General features: G+C 43.1%; 2 protein-coding genes across 2 annotated transcripts in view; both read right to left on the bottom strand.

Annotated features, from left to right (window-relative positions):
- SYNJ1 (synaptojanin 1) overlaps window positions 1-4,947 on the bottom strand; it is a 79,968-nt gene extending 75,021 nt beyond the window's left edge. Inside the window, exons 1-2 of the mRNA XM_023741303.1 lie at window positions 4,855-4,947; window positions 3,868-4,013 (exon numbers count right to left, since the gene is read on the bottom strand). Coding sequence (XP_023597071.1) covers window positions 3,868-3,991 — 124 coding nt within the window. The 5' untranslated portion in view covers window positions 3,992-4,013; window positions 4,855-4,947. The remainder of the gene's footprint in view (window positions 1-3,867; window positions 4,014-4,854) is intronic.
- An 8,469-nt stretch (window positions 4,948-13,416) lies between these two features.
- PAXBP1 (PAX3 and PAX7 binding protein 1) overlaps window positions 13,417-21,346 on the bottom strand; it is a 37,797-nt gene continuing 29,867 nt past the window's right edge. The window contains exons 16-18 of the mRNA XM_004386969.2: window positions 17,230-17,376; window positions 15,835-15,989; window positions 13,417-14,836 (exon numbers count right to left, since the gene is read on the bottom strand). Coding sequence (XP_004387026.1) covers window positions 14,719-14,836; window positions 15,835-15,989; window positions 17,230-17,376 — 420 coding nt within the window. The 3' untranslated portion in view covers window positions 13,417-14,718. The remainder of the gene's footprint in view (window positions 14,837-15,834; window positions 15,990-17,229; window positions 17,377-21,346) is intronic.

Consider the following 21,346-nt stretch of genomic DNA (forward strand, 5'->3'; position numbering starts at 1 on the left):
TATTTGTCTTCAATTTCACTGATCCTGTCTTCCACCGTTTCAAACCTGCTCCTCAGCCCTTCTATGACACTGTCAATTTCTCAAATCTTGTTTATCTTTTGTATTTCTAATTGCTGTTTTTGTATGATTTCTAGTTGTGAATTCATTCTGGCATTTTGTTCCTGCATTATTTTCCTGAATTCTTCCATTTTTTGGTCTGTATTTTCTATGAATTTGTCTGCCTTTTCTGTGAATTTGTCTGTTTCTTTCCTCATTTTTGTCTGCATTTTGCTTCAACTCTTGGATAGCTCTAAATAGTAGAGATCTTAATTCCCTATCAGGTAGTTCTAGTGCCTTTTCTTCTACTGGAAAGTCATCTGATGTTTTATTTTGGACATCTACTGGAAACATCCTGTCCTGTTTTTGTAAATGTTTTGATATTGTCTGCTGTCTTCGGGGCATTCGGTAGTTATTTTTCTCATTGACTAATTGTAGATTTGTTTGTCTCATCGTGGTTTTTTGTTTTATTTGGCTATGTTTGAGCAGGCAGGCTGCGCGTTCTTTGTTGTTTGCTTGTCCGTGGGCATGATACTTTTCGCCTCCTTCTCCAATTGTCAGGGTTAGTTGCTCAGATATGGTACAGCAGGACAGGTCTAGCTGAAGAGGAGTTGCTGGGATGGGTTGTTTGTGGCACTTACTACAGCTACCAGGGCGGGCCAGTAATCAGTGCAGGGCAGGTTCCGGTAGGCCATACCTTAGATGCTTGGTGGTGTGATGTTCAGTGCATGGTGCAGGTAGGCAAGATGGAGGGGGGAGATTGTGATGTGTGGAGCTAAGATGGGTATGGGAGACAGGAGAGAGAGGAGAGAGGAACAGGAGCCAAAAACATACTAACAAACAAAAAAGACTGCTGGGGAGCTTGCCACTGGAGTGGACATGAGAGACTAGGAAATGGAGAAAAACAAAAAGGAGAAGAAGAAAAAAAGAAAAGAAAAGAAAAAATGAATAAATAAAACTTAGAAAGACAAAAGGAAAGCAAAGCTCCCAGGGATCCCACCGGTGTGGCTGTGAGGTCTGGGGAAGTTGCTCCCAGGCCATGAAATACACCCTGGCTAGAAGAGGTAGAGGTGTCACTCAGTGCCAGGTATTCAGGGAACAGGAAGAGACGGAAAGTATAGAGAGACGAGAAACTGAGTAATGAAGAAAGACAAAAAGGGAAAAGAAAACAAAACGAATAAAAAACAAGAACAAGAAAAACTCCCCCAAAAAACAGAAAAAAAAAACACACCAAGAAGACAGAAATGCTCTCAGGGATCCCTCTGCGCTTCTGCGCAAACTGAGGGGGTAGGTCCCAAGCCGCACAATACTGCCCAGCTAGAACGGGCTCCCAATTCGAGAAAAGAAAAAGAAAGCAAAGAAACAAACAATTCAAAACAAACCAAAAAAAGCCCTGGGATCCCACCAGCATGGCAGCACGGGCCAGGAAGCAGTTTCGCATTTTAGTGGCGTTTCACAGCCTTTCAGGAAGAAGCAAAGATGGTGCACAGAGCCAGGTATTTGAGAGAAAGGAGGAGGAGGTGGTGAGAGATAAGGAAGAAATCTAAAGACGCGGAAAAAAGCAACACCAGCAGCCAACATATGGCACTTACGGAGCTGGCCAGCGTGGGCGGCTGGAATCTGAGCAACACCAAGGTGAAGCCGGTGCTTCCTGGCCAAGAGACTGTGGCTGCAGGAAGCAGAGAAGGCCGAGTGGGGGTAAAGAAGGGTGTGGGGTGGGAAAGCATGTATCGCTGGTTACCGGTTGTCGCTGTCTCCTGCTGGAAGCTCCGTGAAGCTGCTTTCTCGTACCCCTTGTTCGCCGATCTCTGATACGAGTCCAAGATGGCAGATCCGTGCTGCACTGGCTGATAGGGGACCTCTGCATGTACCTCTCCTCGCTCTCTGTTCTCTGACAGTTTCTTATGCCATTTGGTGCTTGGCTGAGTTCTTTATCTCTTCATTTGATGCTTAGGGTTTCAGGACTGCCTTTTTCTCTGTTTGACTAAGTTTTTCGGATTTTTGCTGCAGAGGGACGGCGTGGTGCTTCTGCCTATAGCACCACATTGCCCAGAAGTCTCCCCCTACCCCCCCTTTTTTTTTTAGCACTTATTTGGCATAAAAGATAGCTGCTGAAGACTGGAAGTATTCTTAGGTTTCCTGACCTTGGAATAATGGATAGCAATAATCCTAAAAATGTAAGTAACACATACGTGCTTTGTAGCTGAAATTTGACTGCCCATTACCAGTGACCACAGTTAAAGAAACATTTATGATTTGGACAAGATGAATCAGGGAATGTCACCAAAAAACACAAGCAGTTTCACAGTACTCAACCAAGCCTCCCCTGCTCCATGTTTTTAATTAAGAATTTAACAGTATAAGAACTATATTTTCAGTATGAAAAAAACATCCTATGCAAATTAATATCGTAGCAAGTTATACGGTGGCTTATTTAAGTCTAAAGAACAGTTTGAAGCAATTAGAGCCATACTGACTGAATATAAGGAGTCTGGTAATGCAATGGTTAAAGCGCTCAGCAGCTAACCAAAAGGTTGGCAGTTCAAACCCACCAGCTGCTCCGAGGAAGGAAGATGTGGCAGCCTTGGAAGCTGTATGGGGCAGTTCCACTCTGTCCTATAGGGTTGCTATGAATCGGAATCGACTGGATGGCAGTGAGTTTGGTTTGGTTTTTGATTAAGTATAAGCAGTATTATTTACGCTTGTTTCTTGGAACACGTACAGCTCCTTCCTCTCACTCAAACCATCTTACCATTTGTACCAAAAATTACATATTTCTTATACACTGTTCTTTGCTGAAGATTTTTCATTATATCAGTTCACTTTTCCCCAACCAGGATAAAATTTTACTATTTTAGAGTATTAAGATCAGGTTAACACTTATAACATTAATACTCTGTATGCAAAGATTATAATCTTAAGCTCTTTGCTTACTGAGTCTGGAAAAAGTTTAATAGTTTAAAATATCTAAGAGCTTACAAGTATGCTTTTCAAACACTATTTTAATTCGTAAAAATATGACCAGTAATTAAAGTGATGCTAAGATAATAAAACTATGTTAAAGAACAAGTGTCATCACCAGGAAGCCTCTAAAAAACACAATCATATTTGAAATAACCCCAAAGTGACGTTATCCGTCTAAATCTCATATTAAGAAAAAAATGTAATAATCAAATTAATCTTTTAATTTTTAACATCATATATCTGCTCACAAAATAATCCAAACCATAGTAACCTACTGTTTTTCTTGTGGCACAGTAAACTTTTTCTTTAAAATAAGCTATAAAAATAATTTAAAAAATAAAATTAAATCAATTGCATATCCCACATGAAATTCTAGAAGTTGTTTACATTCATCCTCATGAAAATATAAGGGCCTCACTATATGATATTCGAATATTATCTGACAAATAAATACTCTTATAGTCTACTACTACAACTAATCTATAATAAAGTCTGTTCATGACAGTAAAAACGTCAAGCAAGCAAGTTTATGAGCTTATGGAATATGCTATAAACTCTTACAGTATTTATAAGGAAATAAAGATTTACTTTTAGAAACATCAGAAAAACCCAAGGAAGCAAAAAAAACTGTAACTGAAACCAGCAGGGCCCTCCACAAAAAAAACAAACCAAACAAACCAACCTGCAGAAGATGGAATTTACAACGAAATAGCTCTGAATAAAAGAAAATAAAAGCATAATTTGCTCGATGAAATACAGTAAGGGGGTTGTCAAGGTCTTCTCTTTTTTTTTTTAAAAAAAAAAAAAAGGTTGAATTGGAATGATTTCCTATCAAAACAATGACCAGGTGGGCTATACAAGACTTACAGAGTACTGCCACAGCCCCAGACTCGAACATGAGACATTCTTCCTTATGCCTAGTTTCCACTATGAGGCTGAACGGTGGGGGATCCAATTTGTGATAGATTCGAAATCCTTTGCTGAACGCCATCCTCCTTTCTTCAGAGGCAGCCCTGTGAAAACCCAAGCAAAACGAAGCAAATGAAGCTAATGTTTCCTTCTGCAGTGATGACTGCAGGACATCAAGTTCCTCCCTGCCAGGTTTGCCTGCGGGGTGGGGAGGAAAAAAAGGGGGGGGGGAAGCTCAGGGGAAGAAGGGCTTATTCCAAAAAACAGAAGTCGCACTTGATTCTGCCAAAAAGCAAGAAGAAAAGCTACCAATTCTCATGGCAAGGCAAGACAAGGTTTTGTCCCACTGTAAGTCCACCAACGGTTTGGTTAGGAGGAGTTTCCCGTTTCATTTATGTTCACCGAAAAGGAAAATTTTGAGCGCATTGCGTTCGGAGTTGTTTATCAGCTTCCTGTTTCAAGGTTTGTCACTACGCTCACACGGAACCCAGTGGGAAACTTGAAGCCGTTCCTCGAGGGGGAAGGCGAGGAGGTGGGAGGGAAGGTTAGCCAAGCCGCTTCACAGCTCCTTAGGGCCGGAGGAGGGAAGGATTAGCCGACCCACAGGCTCCCCCGAGGTGGCGGCGAAGGGTACGGCAAGCGGCACAGGCTGTCGCCGGCTCCGGTGTATGAATGGCCACCCGAGGAGACATGGCTGGGGACATGGGGTTTTTCGGGGTCCCGGGAAGCCGGCCGCGCGGAAAGGGGCTCCCTCCCTGGGGGACAGAGGCGCCGAGCAGCCCACTCTCCATGATGCGCCAGAAGCAACGACCGGCGCCCAGCCCGACTCGCTCGGTCCGCGCGGCAGTCTGACAGGCGCTGTCACCTCGGTCCCCGGCCCGGCGCCCCGCACGCCGTGGCCTCTCCTCACAGCCCGCCTGCCCCCGGGACCCGGCCGCCCCTCACCGCTCCGCCCAGGCCGCGGCGGCAGAACCCTTCGGGAAGCGCCGCCCGCCCGCCGGCCGCCGGTCGCTCAGCCCGCGATCGCTCCCCACCCCCCGCCTCACCTCTTCCTCCGGCTCCTCCTCCTCCTCCCACAGCCGCCGCCGCCGCCGCCGCCGGAAGCGTCACTTCCGCTCCAGCAGGCCCAGCTCTTCCGCATTGCGCCGCGGCGGGGGCGGAAGGCCCGCCCCTCGCGGCGAAGAGGCGGGGCGCAAGGAGGGAGACCCCGCCTACGCGAGGCCAAGCTGCGGGGCCTGGTCCCCGCGAGCTGCAGCCTCGCCACCTGCTGGGACTTTGGCCTCCTGCGTCTTGTCCTCCCCGGGCGGCAACTGGGGGTCCCACGACTGCGGAGGCGAGGAGAGGGCGACTGCGGAGGCGAGGAGAGGGCGCCTCCGGCCTCCTCGGGCCTCTCGCGTGGGATGTTTAGAGCTTGCCAACGCTCCCCGTGGGCGCCTGGGGGAGAAGATTTGGGGCTAGGTATTGCTACGTGCGCAAGATGGGTGGCAGGACCACCCCCTGCCGCCCCCGCCGGGCCTGACGGGCGAGGGGAGGGCCCGGGACGGCCAACTCGCCGGGCCAACCAGGTGGCGCCTGGAGAGCTGTCCATGGTGTCTCGCAGCCAACAGCGCAGAGTTCTTGCTCTAATCCTCCGGGTAGGTAGCAGGAAGAAAAGCTAGAGCCTGCTTTGGAACAATCCCATTCGCTGCCTGTTCTTCCTTCTTGTGTGTGCTGGAACCCTCTAGGAATGCTATAGAAAAGGCTGTTCAGCGGTAGGTAGGGTCGAGTGGGAAGGCACAAACCAGGATCTCAGGACTCAGTGAAAACCTAGCCGTAGTGAGGCCGAGGCAACTCCGGTCATTCGTCGCTGAACGTAGCAGCTAAAGGCATCTAACTTTTTGTCCCATCCTCATTTCAGTTCATGCTTCCTGGCAAATCAGTGTATTCTATAGACTTCTCGTTCTGTTTCCACTTACTAGACCTAATATGGGAATCAAATCAAAGCAAACAGGGCCAAAGGGGAATTGAAAACTCGAGGAAACCAGCACTGTGAGAAACTATTTCCACTTGCCTTTGCTTTTTCTTTATCTCTTCCCCTTCTTACTTTTATTTTAACTGCAGGAGCAGAATTTAAATTTGGAATGTTGCACAAAATCATTTCCCTTCCAGGCCCTGTCATGTGCTTGATTTAGCATTTCTTCACCCATTTTAGAGAAGCTGAACGCACCCTGCTTTGAGGAATGCTGAAGTAGCTGTAACTCACTAGAAGAGAAGCCACATGCAGGTCAGGAAGGAGAAACACAAAGCTACTTGGATTTAGTTCTGAGAACAAGAGATTCCTTTTGCACTTATTACTGTCTCCCTAGAAAATGTGCTTTCCTCTCTGCAGAGGTTATGAACAGTAGTCTCAGAATTAAACTCATATTAAGATCATCTATCTATTGGTTGGAAATCCTGGTGGCGTAGTGGTTAACAGCTACTGCTGCTAACTAAACGGTCAGCAGTTCAAATCCACCAGGTGCTCCTTGGAAACTCTATAGGGTCACTATGAGTTGGAATCAACTTGAAGGCAACTGGATTTTTTTGGGTATCTACTGGTCAGGGGTTACTAATTTTTCTTTCCAGAGGATTCCATTTCAATTAGAGATTGCAATTGACAAAACTATATGGGAGTGGGTGAGAATGGAATTTTTCTCATTTTCCTTTTCAGGTATGATACCTCTATATTCTTGAAGGTCTGCACACAGAGGTATGTGCCAGAAAAACACATGGAAGATCACAGCTCCAGGAGAGATGTGAATGTTATCACATGCCTTGCTTGGGACTTTCCCTTTCATGGCAGCTGAGAGCCAGGAAAGTTAACCTGCTGAAAATCAACTGGGGCTCGGACTTGAAACCGTACTTGCTCAACCCAAACCCAAGATGTCTTCCACTGCACCCCTACACTAGAAACCCCTCCTTTCTCAGAGCGGGAAGCGTGGGTGCTAGGCTCTCATGGAAGCAATTGTTCTGCCTATTTCTAGTTCCTTTTGATTTTGGACTAAGAAGATTGACATCAAAGTTTCTTGGCTCTGGGCTGGAATTGCCAATCTTTGAAGTCAAATTGAACTGGGGTGGCGGGGCTCTCGTTGCTAGACTTATCAGTAGAAGGTCACAGCTTTTGCAAATTCTTAAAATACATCATTTTAGCCAGGAGGTAAGCACATGTCCAGGGCTTGAAATAAATAAGGGTAATTTTACTAGTGGCTTTTTAAACATTATTCCTTCTTATTCTTGTCCCTCTTTCCTATTATACTTCTGTTTGCTACAGTACTTGAAAACTGCTGGACAATTGTGTACAACAAACTTGAAAAGTGTCTTTGGGGCTGTCTGACTTAAAATATAGGTTCAGTGGCATACACAAACTTCTTAGTGTGTCCTAAGGGCCCTGCAGAGACAGGCTGGCCCTTCTGACCCCTGAAACTGAAGAGTGACAGGCCCCGTGGGAGGCTGAAAAATGGCCTCCCCAAAGGGACCCACGTCCTAATCCCTGGGACCTGTGAAGTTAATTTATTTGGAGAAATGGTCTTTGCAGATGTGATTGAGTTAAGGATCTTTAGATGGGGAGATGATCCTGGATTATCTGGGTGGACCCCAAATGCAGTCATGAGTGTCTTTATCAAAGGGAGGCAGAGGGAGATTAGACACTAAAAACAAACCAACCAACCCAGTGCTATAGAGTCGATTCTGACTCATAGCTAACCTACAGGACAGAGTAGAGCTGCCCTATAGGGTTTCCAAGGAGCAGCTGGTGGATTCGAACTGCTGAACTTCCGGTTAGCAGCCGAGCTGTTCACTACTGCACCACCAGGGCTCCAGAGATCTATTAATACATAGAATAGGGTGGCTCCTTGTTAAAGAGAAAACAGTGGTCTTGAAAGGTGATGCAACATTAGGTTACAAATACCATTAGCTATTTGCTTTAACTATGAGACATTGCATTGGGCAAGTCTGCTGCAAGAGACTAGTGTTAAAAAAGCAAAGATGTCACTTTGTGGATTAAGGTGCACCTGACCCAAGCCATGATATTTTCAATTGCCTCATATGCATGCAAAAGCTGGACAATGAATAAGGAACACTGAAGAAGTGATGCATTTGAATTATGGTGTTGGCCAAGAATACTGAATACACCATGGACTGCCAGAAGAATGGACAAATCTGTCTTGGAAGAATTACAGCTAGAGTGCTCCTTAGAAGCAAGGATGGTGAAACTTTGTCTTACATACTTTGGACACATTATCAGGAGGGACCAGTCCCTGGAGAAGGACATCATGCTTGGTAAAGCAGAGGGTCAGTGAAAGAGAGGAAGACCTCGACAAGATGGATTGATACAGTGGCTGCAATAATGGGCTCAAATATAGCAATGACTGTGAGGATGGTGCAGGACTGGGCAGCATTTCGTTCTGTTGTACATGGAGTCGCTATGAGTCAGAACCAACTCGACAGCACCGAACAAGTTCATAGTGATCAGTGAAGGACAAGCTTTTAAATTGGAAAAAGTGAAATCCTGTAAGTAGAAAATATAAGCTTGAGAGCAGAATTACTGTGAGAATAAAATTAAAAACTCAGACTGAAATAATACTCACACATACAATAGGTGGGAAATTTTTGCTACTGGAGCAAACAGAACTTGTAACTTGTGTGTGACAACAATGGAGTGCTGTCATTTGGAGCAGGAGGCCACCTCCGGAACGCTCAAGTGAAGGGGGTTTATTTTAATGACACACAAGGACTCTCCTGGACATCAAAGGACCAGAGCCCTAACAGGTCTTGGCCTTCCTGAGATCAGAGCTGCAGGACGTTCACTCTTCAAGGTGGCTCTGGTCCCTAAGCAGCAGGTGCCTCTGGAATTTCACCAAGGTTACATGGCTAAGGTAAGCTTTCACACTCAAAGGGTTTTGCAAAGTGGCTTCAAATGGTTTCTTCAGGATTTATCAAGCACAGGACATAACGTACATTTTCCTAAACGTATTTTTAAGCAAGAGCTTAAGAAGTAGTGGGCCACAATACACATTCTGAAAAATGCCGTGCTAGGCAGTCTCATTGTACTGGGTGATTCTAACCTCTAAGCCTTGCTTAGAGCTGATAGGGAGTAAGGGAACACCTAGAGGTCCAGAAGCAGGATCAGGACCAGTCCATGCTGCACATCACTGTGAATCTCATGTAACAATTTTGAGCCTATCTGCCTTTGCTGGCATTCTGAACCTGCTCCTAGCAGTTCTGAACCTCGTATCCACAGAGTTTCAGTTCCGGAGGGCAGTCTCCAATAAACGTTTTGGGCAATGACAGCTTCGTGGAAGTATGGTGGCATGTTAGGTGCCATGGAGTCGATTCTGACTCATAGCGACCCCACGTGACAGAGTAGAACTGCCCCCATAGAGTTTACCTGGCTGTGATCTTTACAGGAGCAGATCCCCAGGTGTTTCTCCTGAGGAGCTGCTAGGTGGATTAGAACTGCCAACCTTTGTTAGAAGCTGAGCACTTAATCGCTGTGCCACCTAGGCTCCTCTTACGGAAGTATAAGACCTCCCAAACATACATAGTTCACTGTTCTCTACATATAGAAGTTCTAGTGCTTAATTTTGCTCATTTTCATGGACTTGGTACAACAGATCAAAATGTTCTGGCGTAAGTGAATGGAGCCCTGGTGGCACAGTGGTTAAGAGCTCAGCTTCTAACCAAAAGGTTAGCAATTCTAATCCACCAGCTGCTCCTTGGAAATACTATGGGTCAGTTCTACCCTGTCCTATAATGTCGCTATGAATTGTAATCAACTCAACCACAGCTGGTTTGGTTTTTTGTTTAATGGGTGAATGGCAACACTCTTTAAAAGCTGGTACGGTAGAGTCGATTCCAACCCATAGGGAGCTCTGCTGGGTAAAGTGCTCGGCAGCTAACCAAAATGTCAGCTAACTGAAAGGTCAGCGGCTGCTCCACGGGAAGAAGCTGTGGCAGTCTGCTTCCATAAAGATTAGAGCCTTGGAAACCCTATGGGGCAGTTCTACTCTGTGCTGTAGGGTCGCCGTGAGTCGGAACAGCCTTTACTGTGTGGATATTACCATGTTAGAAGAGCTCTTTTGACCATGAGGAACCACTATGACGGAGCTACTTATATTTTCATAATGTGTATTGCAGTCCTATGTCTGACCATTTCTGAGGGCTATGTGATCTCAAGCGAAATTAGCATTTAAGACAAAATTGGGCATTTGTCAACTCGTTGAATTGTACAGTTACAGAGGGTAAATTTTACTGTTTATAAATTATACCTCAATAAACCTGGCTTTTAAAAAAAAAAAAAGAATGTTGTCTAATTCTACATTTTATTCTAGTAAGGAAGGTCCTTGTGCTGAGACCTGTGCTATTTTTGGCCAATTCTGGGTGTTAATGAGGTTACCCCGACAGGTAAATCTGGCTCAAATCAACGGGACACCCTGGGGAACACACTTCAGTTTTGTACCCAGCCATGGTCCCCACAGCTGCTCTCCACCAATGACGGAAGGACGCAAAAGCAGGCCCACTTCCGGGGGGAACGGGACTCCTTTGAAGGGCAGTTTGGGGCTGAGGTCTCCATCGGCCTGCTGAAGCTTTCTTAGGACTGCACTGAAGTCTAAGACCTTCCTTACCTCCTTTACAGGGGTCTTCGTGTTCTGATGGCACTCCCAGACTTTTCCAGATCCGGCTCCTCCCCACCGCCCCAATTTCTTGTACTTCTAATGCCATCATGGTGTCTGCTCCTCAGAGGGCCTGCACCAACATATTGGGGTGCTTACCCCCAACTTCCTTCACTGGCTGAGGGCTGCTCGCAGGGGCGTCAGTGGCATAGGCCAAGAGAAACCCGCACACAGCCACACAGCGGCAGGTGGTTACAGGACACAGGCCAAGAGGGGGCCCCATGCGCACGGCCGCAGGTGCTCGCAGGAGGACACGGGCCGAGAGGGGGCCCTGCGCACAGCCGCAGGTGCCTGAAGGAGGACAGCAGTGGCATGAACAGGGATACAGGTGGGTAACCAGTGTAATTTGCTACAGTATTAACCAGTGTGGTGTGTGTATACTGTCTCAGTAACTTTCGTTTTCAAAAACCTTACCTATTTTTTTAAGCTCAATTACCTGAAAAATAGATCAATAAAATGCATCGAAATGCACATCAAACATTTTCCTCTGTCAAATAGACAAAGATCGAAGTAGTTTTTTTTTTTTATATATTGGATTATAAATTCCTGGGATTCTTAGTACAATAAACCAACTGATTGCTTGAACAAAAAAAAAAAGATGTTGAAACCTGCTAGGCTTAGTGAAAAGAACAAGAAGAACATGCTATGTAGCTATGAGTAACCGACTCTTGTGCTTCCACTTTCTTCCTTAGAAGACGGTTATGTTCAACAAATGCTTACTGAACGTTTATCGGCACCTCCCAGGTACTGTTCTAGGCACTTTTGATAAAATGGAGTTAATTCAGAGGACTACCCCAAAAGAAAAAATGAAAAGACATAATAACTTCAGCTTTATTAAAATGCCGATTTATCTTTTGGGAATTCACTTCATAAGAAGTAACATCCTTTAGCTATTTGAGGAATGAAAATTTTCTGACTGGGATATGAGAGCCTTTTGTCCTAAATCTAGCTTACATTAAGTCCCACAGGACAAAAAATCTTACTGTCGTCGTTACGTGCCCTTGAGTCAGTTTTGACTCACAGCGACCCTACGTACCACAGAACGAAACACTGCCTGGTCCTGCGCCATCCTCACAATCGTTGTTATGCTTGAGCCTATTGCAACCACTCTGTCAATCCATCTTGTTGAAGGTCTTCCTCTTTTTCACTGACCCTGTACTTTACCAAGCATGACGTCCTTCTCCAGGGACTGATCCCTCCTAATAACATGTCAAAAGTATGTAAGAAGTAGTCTCACCATCCTTGCTTCTAATAAGCATTCTGGTTGTACCTCGTCCAAGACAGATTTGTTCATTCTTTTGGCAGTCCATGGTATATTCAATATCCTCCTCCAACACCACAATTCAGAGGCGTCAGTTCTTCTTTGGTATTCCTTATTCATTGTCCAGCTTTCACATGCATATGATGGGACTGAAAATACCATGGCTTGGGCCAGGCTCACCTTAGTCTTCAAGGTGACATCTTTGCTTTTCAACACTTTAAAGAGATCTTTTGCAGCAGATTCACCCAATGCGTCTTTTGATTTGACTGCTGCTTCCATGGGTGTTGATCGTGCATCTAAGTAAAATGAAATCCTTGACAACTTCAATCTTTTCTCCGTTTATCATGATGTTACTTATTGGTCCAGTTATGAGGATTTTTGTTTTATGTTGAGGTGTAATCCATAATGAAGGCCGTGGTCTTTGATCTTCTTCATTAAGTGCTTCAAGTCCTCTTCACTTTCAGCAAGCAAGGTTGTATCATCTGCATAACACAGGCTGTTAATAAGTCTTCCTCCAATCCCATGCCCCGTTCTTCATATAGTCCAGGTTCTTGGATTATTCGCTCAGCATACAGATTGAACAGGTAGGGTGAAAGGATACAACCCTGACGCATACCTTTCCTGACTTTAAACCACACAGTATCCACTTGTTCTGTCCGAACAACTGCCTCTTCATCTATGTATAGGTTCCTCATGAGCACAATTAAGTGTTCTGGAATTCCCATTCTTCGCAATGTTATCCATAATTTGTTACGATCCACACAGTCCAATGCCTTTGCATAGTCAATAAAACACAGGTAAACATCTTTCTGGTATTCTTTGCTTTCAGTCAGGATCCATCTGACATCAGAAGTGATATCCCTGGTTCCACATCCTCTTCTGAATCCAGCCTGAATTTCTGGCAGTTCTCTTGTCAACATACTGCTTTGTTTATTTTAAGAGTCGTTAAAAGCAGATGTAAGTAATCAGTCCAGTACATTTAGGAAAATACAGTTTAAGGTCCAAAAGATATACATATTATACATGTTTACATGTTGTATTCCACTGAAATTGAGAATAAGTGTTCTGATTTCAATCCTGTTTAGTAGGCTGTCAGGATTGAATTGTGTCCCCAAAAAATGTGTGTTAACTTGGCTAGGCCATGATTCCCAGTATTGTGTGATTGTCCACCACTGTTATCTGATGTGATTTTCCTATGTGTTGTAAATCCTACCTCTATGATGTTAATGAGGTGGGATTAGCAGCAGTTATGTTAATGAGGCAGGACTCAATCTACAAGATTAGGTTGTGTATAAATTAATGTCCTTTGAGATATAAAAGAGAGAAGGGAGCAGAGAGACAGGGGGCCCTCAAACCACCAAGAAGCAAGAGCCAGGAGAATAGCGTGTCCTTTGGATCTGGGGTCCCTGCGCTAAGAAGCTCCTTGACCAGGGAAGATTGAGCCGACAGAGACAGAATTCTTTCCCCTGGAACTGGCACCCTGAATTCGGACTTCTAGCCTCCTTGACTGTGAGAATAAATTTCTCTTTGTTAAAGCCATTCTCTTGTGGTATTTCTGTTACAGCAGCACTAGATAACTAAGACATAAGCCAATAAGGCATGACAAAAAAAATCATCCAAAACAAGTATGCAAAAATAAGCAAATGTTCCTACATAAAGATAAAACTGACAGCAATTAAAATGCATGACACTGTTCTAAATATTACTTAACTTGACCAAGGGTACACATGGACCCCGTATATTAGAGTCACTTAAAATGCTCTAACTAAAAATAGGCACCAGCAAAATACAACAAAGGATTATTTAAAAATTAATTTAATGCATGGCTAAAGCGTAATTACATATGTAATTATCAAACAATAGTCCTTAATTTCCAAAAAGTTCCTCTTTTGAAAATCACAGAATCAGAAAGCATAAACTTTAAAACAAGTTCTCTGAATATGTACAGTGTGGTATAAACATTACAGAAGACCATGGGACGGTAAACTGCCTGGGTGTAGCTAATCGGCAAGGCGTATTCTTTATTGCATATATAGCTCACATATGTGGGATCTGAAATACAATGACAAACTACTAAAGTTCAAATGCATGTATTTGTAAGCTGGCCAGGGAGTAAGATCAGGAATGAGACAGGACGGTCAGCCCAAAACCATGCAGTTTAGCTGTGGGTTTGTTATTTTTAAAAATTAAACATCTGTGTTCCACCTGAACGATTTTGCATATATTAGTTGGAGTTCATATTAAATCCACATTTCGCTGTAATGCCGACTCGAGGGAGAAAGTTCCCCACCCACCTGACACAGTCCACAACTCGACTCTGCTGTGACAGCAACTGCGAACCAAAAGGTGACAGACATTTAATCACCTGCCAGCCCTTTGTTGCAATGTGTAGTAACTGCCCTAAGACGATTTGCTACTGAATAATTTTCTGTTAAAAGGCTTACTCTGTAGAAAAACACCCCAAATTTCCAGTGTGAAAGTTAACTCCATGGTGGTATAAATACATATATGCATAATTACACAATTTACACTGCACACATTGTTTACAGAGGGCAATTAACTGCAAGGGCTAATTTTAATGGCCATACAAAATACTTCTGTAAACAAAGTATGACAGGCAGTAAGGAAAACGTTCATAGACTCCTAGAAATGATCTGAACTCCTTTCATTCCAAAGGAATCACATATAAGGACACAGTATTGAATATAATAATGCTCTCTGTATTAAAACAAGAATCAATATTTTACAGTTTAAGAAACTTTACATATATACAAAATTTATACAATGGGAATGGTATTCAAGCAAAGAGTAGGCTTTTGAGTCACATAGATCTATTTTCCTTTTTCCAGTCGCCTGCATCTATTTTCCTTCAATCAAAGACTTAAATTCTTTGACATTGTGGTCACCTGCAACAGTCATAGCATGATCCAGAGCATGAACACTTGCAAGTAGTTTTATTATCTGTTTTATGTTTTCCCTAAGAAAGAAAGAATATAGTGGTAGCATCTCATTAATTAATACAAAAGGCTTTAAGGGAAAATTTGCTATTCACTTTATGACTATTTTAGAGACTTTGCAATTAATTTTTACCAAACATATATTTTTCCAAAAAACAGAAAAAAGGTAAGCAAGCTGCAGCATGTAAAAACATGTTATTTTTATAAATTGAAACTTTGTATATGTTTAAATAACTAGCCCAAAGTTGGAGCACTCATTTAAAAACAAAACAAAACCCATTTCATTCAGATCAATGACTTTCATTAACCCCTGAACAGGAAAGAGTCCTGTCTCCTAGTCCTTCCCAAGCCAGCGTCCCCGCTCCTGTGGAGCACAGCTGGGACACCAGCTCTACTTGTGTGTCCTCACCAACCCATGAAGATCCAGCATCATCTCCAGACCTCCCAAAGTCACAAAGCATAGCATGGCTCCCCTTATCACCACAGCTAGAAGCCATTCTGCCTTCTTATCATTAAGTAATCCTCAAAGCTTAATGTGCATCGGAATTACCTAGAAGGCTGGTAAAACACCTATTTTGCTGGGCCCCACCCACAGATGTGGAACTCGTGGATACGGAGGGCCAACGCTACCTTTCAATCTACTTTGGGTTTAAGTGACTATCTTTTCCAGGGTTTATATCTATATAATGAACCTCCAAAGACCAAGGAGCCTCAGAGCACCCGAGTTCTTCAAGGGAGAAGACACAGAAAACGGGTTTACTCATTCCCCTAGGGGCTTTTCAGTTCTTACCAGAAGTCTTAATACTTTCACAAAAAACATACTGAAAAAAGGTTTAAAACTGCAATAATGAAGCACTATGTGTATTTTGGTAGGCTTGCCAATACTAAGTAAGCATACAATTTAAACTAAAATATAAACAAGTCTCTACTTACAACATTTTAATAACATTAAATCAAACAACCAAGAAAAGGAACTATATATAGATCACCATCTCATTAAATAATTAGAAATAATTACCTTGCATTTCTTTTTTCCACATCGGAGCACCCAATACTGTTTCTGTAAATTGTATCCGCTAAGTGTACAAGATATCGACAGAAGTTTTCTAACTGAGAAATAGTTCTTTCTCCTTTCAGATTCACGAACCATTGTTTGGGAAAACAACTGATTACCTATAAAGAAAAATGTAAAATAAAAGAGTTAAAATAGAATAAATGAAAATAGCCAAAAGCTGAGTCTAGGTAACAGGTATAATGCATTTAACTAGAAGGTTTGCTATCGCGCTATATGTAACTAATTACTCTGAAAGGACGATAATCTTTCAAACCTGACTTCCTACATTAACTACACAAATATACCTGAATTTTTATTCCAACAGGTAGGTCAGGTAAATCAAAGCAAAAGAGAACTCATCCAATATTAGATAAATCAGGGCCCTGAAACTGACCCAGGGATCCTTGCAGAAACGACAGGATCTAGGGCAGAACAAGTACGAGGTGAGGCGGAAACATTTTGTGCCAGAAAGGAAGAAAAGTTTCCCCCAAAATGAAGGGCATTCTACAAAATGACTGTTCCATCATCTTCACAAGCATCAAGGCTGTGAAAGTCAAGGACAGGCTGGAGAACTCTTCCAGGTTCAAGGAGACGAAAGAGACCTGACAACTAAGAGCAATGCATCATCCAGGGTTTTCTTCTGCCAATGACGAATGCAGCTGGGACGGAGGACAAAACCCGAGGGTTAGGTGACAGGAACCTATCAATGCTGACTTTCTGATGCTGATGGTTATGTTGTGAGCATGCGGGAGAATAACCATGCTTGTAGGAAATACACAGAAAAGCATCTAGGAAATACACAGAAAAGCATCTGAGGGGGGTAGGGCTTCAGGTCTGAGACTTAATCTGACATGGGTCAAGGGAAAAAAACTCTCTGTACTAAACCTGCAAATTTCTCTAGTTTTGGGATTGTTTCAGAGAGTATTTTTAAAAAAGATTTAAAAAAAAATATGTAACTCAATGTATATAAAGTAGAAAACAAAACAGTATTAAATATAATTATTTCTTAAATGAGAAAAGAAACCATTTCTTTGGTAACACTCAAAGTTAACAGTCACTCAACTGTAATAAAATGATTATCCCAAAATAAAAACTTTTATTAACCCCTACAAATACTGATATAGACAGACAGGTAGATAGATACACACGTATATACACACGTAACAAAAAATACTTTTATTTTAAAAATGCTGCGGGGTTTGGAAATACCTGGGTAAGCAAACTGAGGGTCAACCTTATACCAACTCCAATGACCAAGGGGGTTTCTTAATATTCTCAAATTCCTCTTCAAACAAACGAAAACTTATGTAAATGCCTATGCTTTAAAAACTCCGGTATGGTCCTTATCGTTTAACTCACATTTTGAGCTTTTTTGATGCTGTCATCTCCATACTCTGAGTTCTGAAAAGCCATGAGAATATACCTATTTAGTAAACCGTCTATTGACAACTCCTGTAGAGTTTTATTTGAGAAGATGCCATACCATTGAAGAAAATTCCCTAGTAACTAGAAAAAAGAAAAAAAAAAAATTGAGAGGCAATGTTAAGCAATTAAATTACGTACAAAGTAAATCAGCTACACAGTAAAATACCACTTGAAACAGAATGGACACTGTCTTACCAAAACAATAAGCACCTTTAAAGGGTCCAAATATTTCCTAGTATAACGGAGGATCTGAATTTTTTTTTTTCAGGTTTTTTTTTATTGTATTTCAGGTGAAGACTTACAGAACAAATAGTTTCTCATGAAACAGAAGTACACATGTTGTTTTGTAACATTGGTTAACAACCCCACAACATATCAACCCTCTAACTTCTCAACATCTTTTTTTTTTTTTTTTGGTGAAAATACACATAGCCAAAGACACACCATTTCAAAAATTTCTACATGCACAGTTCAGTGACATCGACTACGCTCTTCCAGTTGTGCTGTTATTCTCACTTAAGATGAAGGCTGACAGAACAAAATAATTTCTCGTTTAACAGTTACTACAAATGTTGCCCTATGACAATAGTTAACAAAAATCTCACAACACATCAACAATATCCTTACTCAACCTTGGGTTCCCTATCACCAGCTTCCTTGTCCCCTTCTGCTTTCTGGCCCTTGTCACTGGACTCCTGTACCTCTTTAGTCTCATTTGGTTTTACGGGGCTGTCCACTCCCAGGCTGAACGGTGAACCTTGGAGGTAACTTCACCACTGAGCTAAAAGGGTGTCTGGGGACCATACTCTCCAGTAAAACTGGTCTTTTTTTGTGAGTTAGAATTCTGTTCTACATCCTTCTCCAGCTCTGTCCAGAACCCTCTGTTGTGATCCTGGTCAGAGCAGTCAGTGGTGGTAGCCGGGCACCATCTAGCTGTACTGGACTCAGTCCGGTGGAGGCCTTGGTAGCTGTGGACAAATTAGTCCTTTGGACTAATCTTTTCCTTGTATCCTGTTCTCTTCATTCTCCCTTGCTCCCGAAGGGATGAGACCAGTGGAGTATCTTAGATGGCCGCTCACAGGCTTTTAGGACCCCAGACACTACTCACCAAGGTAGAATGTAGAGCGTTCTCTTTATAAGCTGTGTCATGCCAATTGAGCTAGATGTTCCCTGAGAGGATCTGAATTTTTAAGCAACTAGAATTTATACAGCCACATGTGGCTAGTGGCTGGAGTCCTGGTGGTACAGTCGTTAAGAGCTCGATGGCTAACCAAAAGGTCAGCTGTTCGAATCCACCAGCCACTCCTTGGAAACCCTATGGGGCAGTTGTACTCTGTCCTGTAGGGTCACCATGAGTCGGAATCGACTCGACGGGAACGGGTTTGGTTTTCTGGTTGGCTAGTGGCTACCATATGGGCAGCACAGATACAGAACACTGCAGAAGGAACTACTGGCAGCGATGACTTTTAGATAAATGTCCTCCATTTCAAAATCATGCCTAAGCTAGTTCTAGTTCCAAAGAAGGTGGAAATTCTTTTTGACTACAACACTGCACAGCTACCAGATCAGGAACATGGACTGAGCCTGTTATACCACGTGGACATCTCAAGCAACTCAAGCTCAATGCGTATACAACGGAAGGTGGTGTCATCTACCACCCTCTGCTGACCATAAACATTTCTAGTTTCCCAGTACTTCTCAACTCAGCAAATGGAAACACTATCCAACCCGAAATCTAAATGCCATGCTTGACCTCTCCTCCCTCAAGTCCTCTGACTTTTCCTGCAGTCGGCCTATTTTGTTTGGTTCTCATTGCCACCTCCCTGATCTATGCTGCCACCACCACTTTCTGGACCCTTTTGTCACTTATGTGATTACGAGCATAGCTCTGGAGTAGCCTTTCTAAAGTAGGGTTGTTGGAGAGAAGAAAAACCTACAGGGAAGGATTTGAGTGACTCGTTACTCAGCTTCCCCAAGGACGGTACATAGCCAATACCATTCTAGACAGGTAGAAGAGAAGAGAATTCGCTATATACAGTGGAGGCTTCAGGGCATTAGGTTTTAATTCTCTCACAAAACTCGGCTTGAGAGGAGCTGCTCAAGAGTCAGACTGGCCTGAGTTAGGTTCCAGTCTCTACCACTTACCAACTGAACTGAATGACCCAAGGCAGGTCACTCTGTGCCTTGGTAGAGTGGGATTAACAGTGTACCTCAGAAAGCCGTGCTGAGGATTCAACCAGATGATCTACAGATGTGCGTGACGTAGGGCAGGTCACTCCCTCAGGAGAGTGGGATTAACAGCGTACCTCAGAAAGCTGTGGTAAAGATTCAACAAGACAATCTACAGATGTGCGTGACATAGGGCAGGTCACTCCCTCAGGAGAGTGGGATTAATAGTGTACCTCAGAAAGCTGTGGTGAGGATTCAACAAGACAATCTACAGACGTGTGTGACGTAGGGCAGGTCACTCCCTCAGTAGAGTGGGATTAAAGTGTACCTCAGAAAGCTGTGGTGAGGATTCAACAAAACAATCTACAGACGTGCGTGACGTAGGGCAGGTCACTCCCTCAGGAGAGTGAGATTAACAGTGTACCTCAGAAAGCTGTGGTGAGGATTCAACAAGACAACCTACAGACGTGTGTGACGTAGGGCAGGTCATTCCCTCAGCAGAGTGGGATTAACAGTGTATCTCAGAAAACTGTGGTGAGGATTCAACAAAACAATCTACAGACGTGCGTGACGTAGGGCAGGTCACTCCCTCAGGAGAGTGGGATTAACAGTGTACCTCAGAAAGCCGTGCTGAGGATTCAACAAGACAACCTACAGACATGTGTGACGTAGGGCAGGTCACTCCCTCAGGAGAGTGGGATTAACAGCGTACCTCAGAAAGCTGTGGTAAAGATTCAACAAGACAATCTATAGACGTGTATGGCTTAGTGCTCAGTACCTAGTAAATACACAAAAATACTAGCTCCCATTTTCATTATTACTTATTCATTATTATCGCCAGAGTGATCTTTTAAAAATGACAATTTGTTCACGTCCCTTTGGGCTAAAAATCCTTCCATAACCCACACATATGGTCACCTGATTTTTGACAGGCACATAACAGCAATTCAATGGAGAGAGGATAGTCTTTTCAACAATAGTGCTGAACAAATGACCCTCCATCATGCCTCACACCCTATATAAAAATTAACTCAAAATGTATCAAAGACAAAAATGTAGTTTAAAACTATGAAACTTCTAGGAAAAAAGGTAGGACAGAAACTGTGGCCTTGTGTTAGGCATACATTTCTTAGATATGATAGCTAAAGTACAATCCACAGTAAAAAAAAAAGTGATAATGGGACTTCTTAAGACTTAAGAACTTGCGCACTTTAAGACTGGAAAAAAACTCTTTGCAAATCATAAATCTGATAAAGAACCTGCATCCAGAATATAGAATTCAAAGCTCAGTAATAAGAAAACAACCCAATAAAAATAGTGGACAAAAGGTTTGAAGGGACACTTCACCGAAGAACAAATACAGATGGCAAATAAGTTCATGAAAATACAGTCAACATCAGTCTTTACGGAAATGAAAATAGAAACCATTAACGAGATACCTTTATACACCTAGTAGAATGACTTAAAAACAAAACAAAAAACCTGACAATACCAAGTGTGGTAGAACGAGGAGTAACTGGAACCCTCATGTATTGCTGGTAAGAATGCAAAATGACACAGCCACTTGGGAAAACAGCTTGGCCTAGGTATTTAGCCAAGTGAAACAAAAACTTACACACACACAGAGCCTGTATGTGAATGTTTATACCACCCAACCTGAATGTCCTCAGTTGGAGAATGGATTAAAAAACAATGGACTATCACCCACTGCCATCGAGTCAATTCCGACTCATAGTGACCCCATGGGGTTTCCAAGGCTGTAAATCTTTATGGAAGCGGACTGCCACATCTTTCTCCCGTGGAGCTGCTGATGGTTTCAAACTGCTGACCTTCTGGCTAGCAGTTGAGCGCACTGTGCCACCAGGGTTCCTTAATGGAATAT

The sequence above is a fragment of the Trichechus manatus genome, unplaced genomic scaffold, assembly GCF_000243295.1.
Source record: "Trichechus manatus latirostris isolate Lorelei unplaced genomic scaffold, TriManLat1.0 scaffold00177, whole genome shotgun sequence".
NCBI classification, from domain to species: Eukaryota; Metazoa; Chordata; class Mammalia; order Sirenia; family Trichechidae; genus Trichechus; species Trichechus manatus.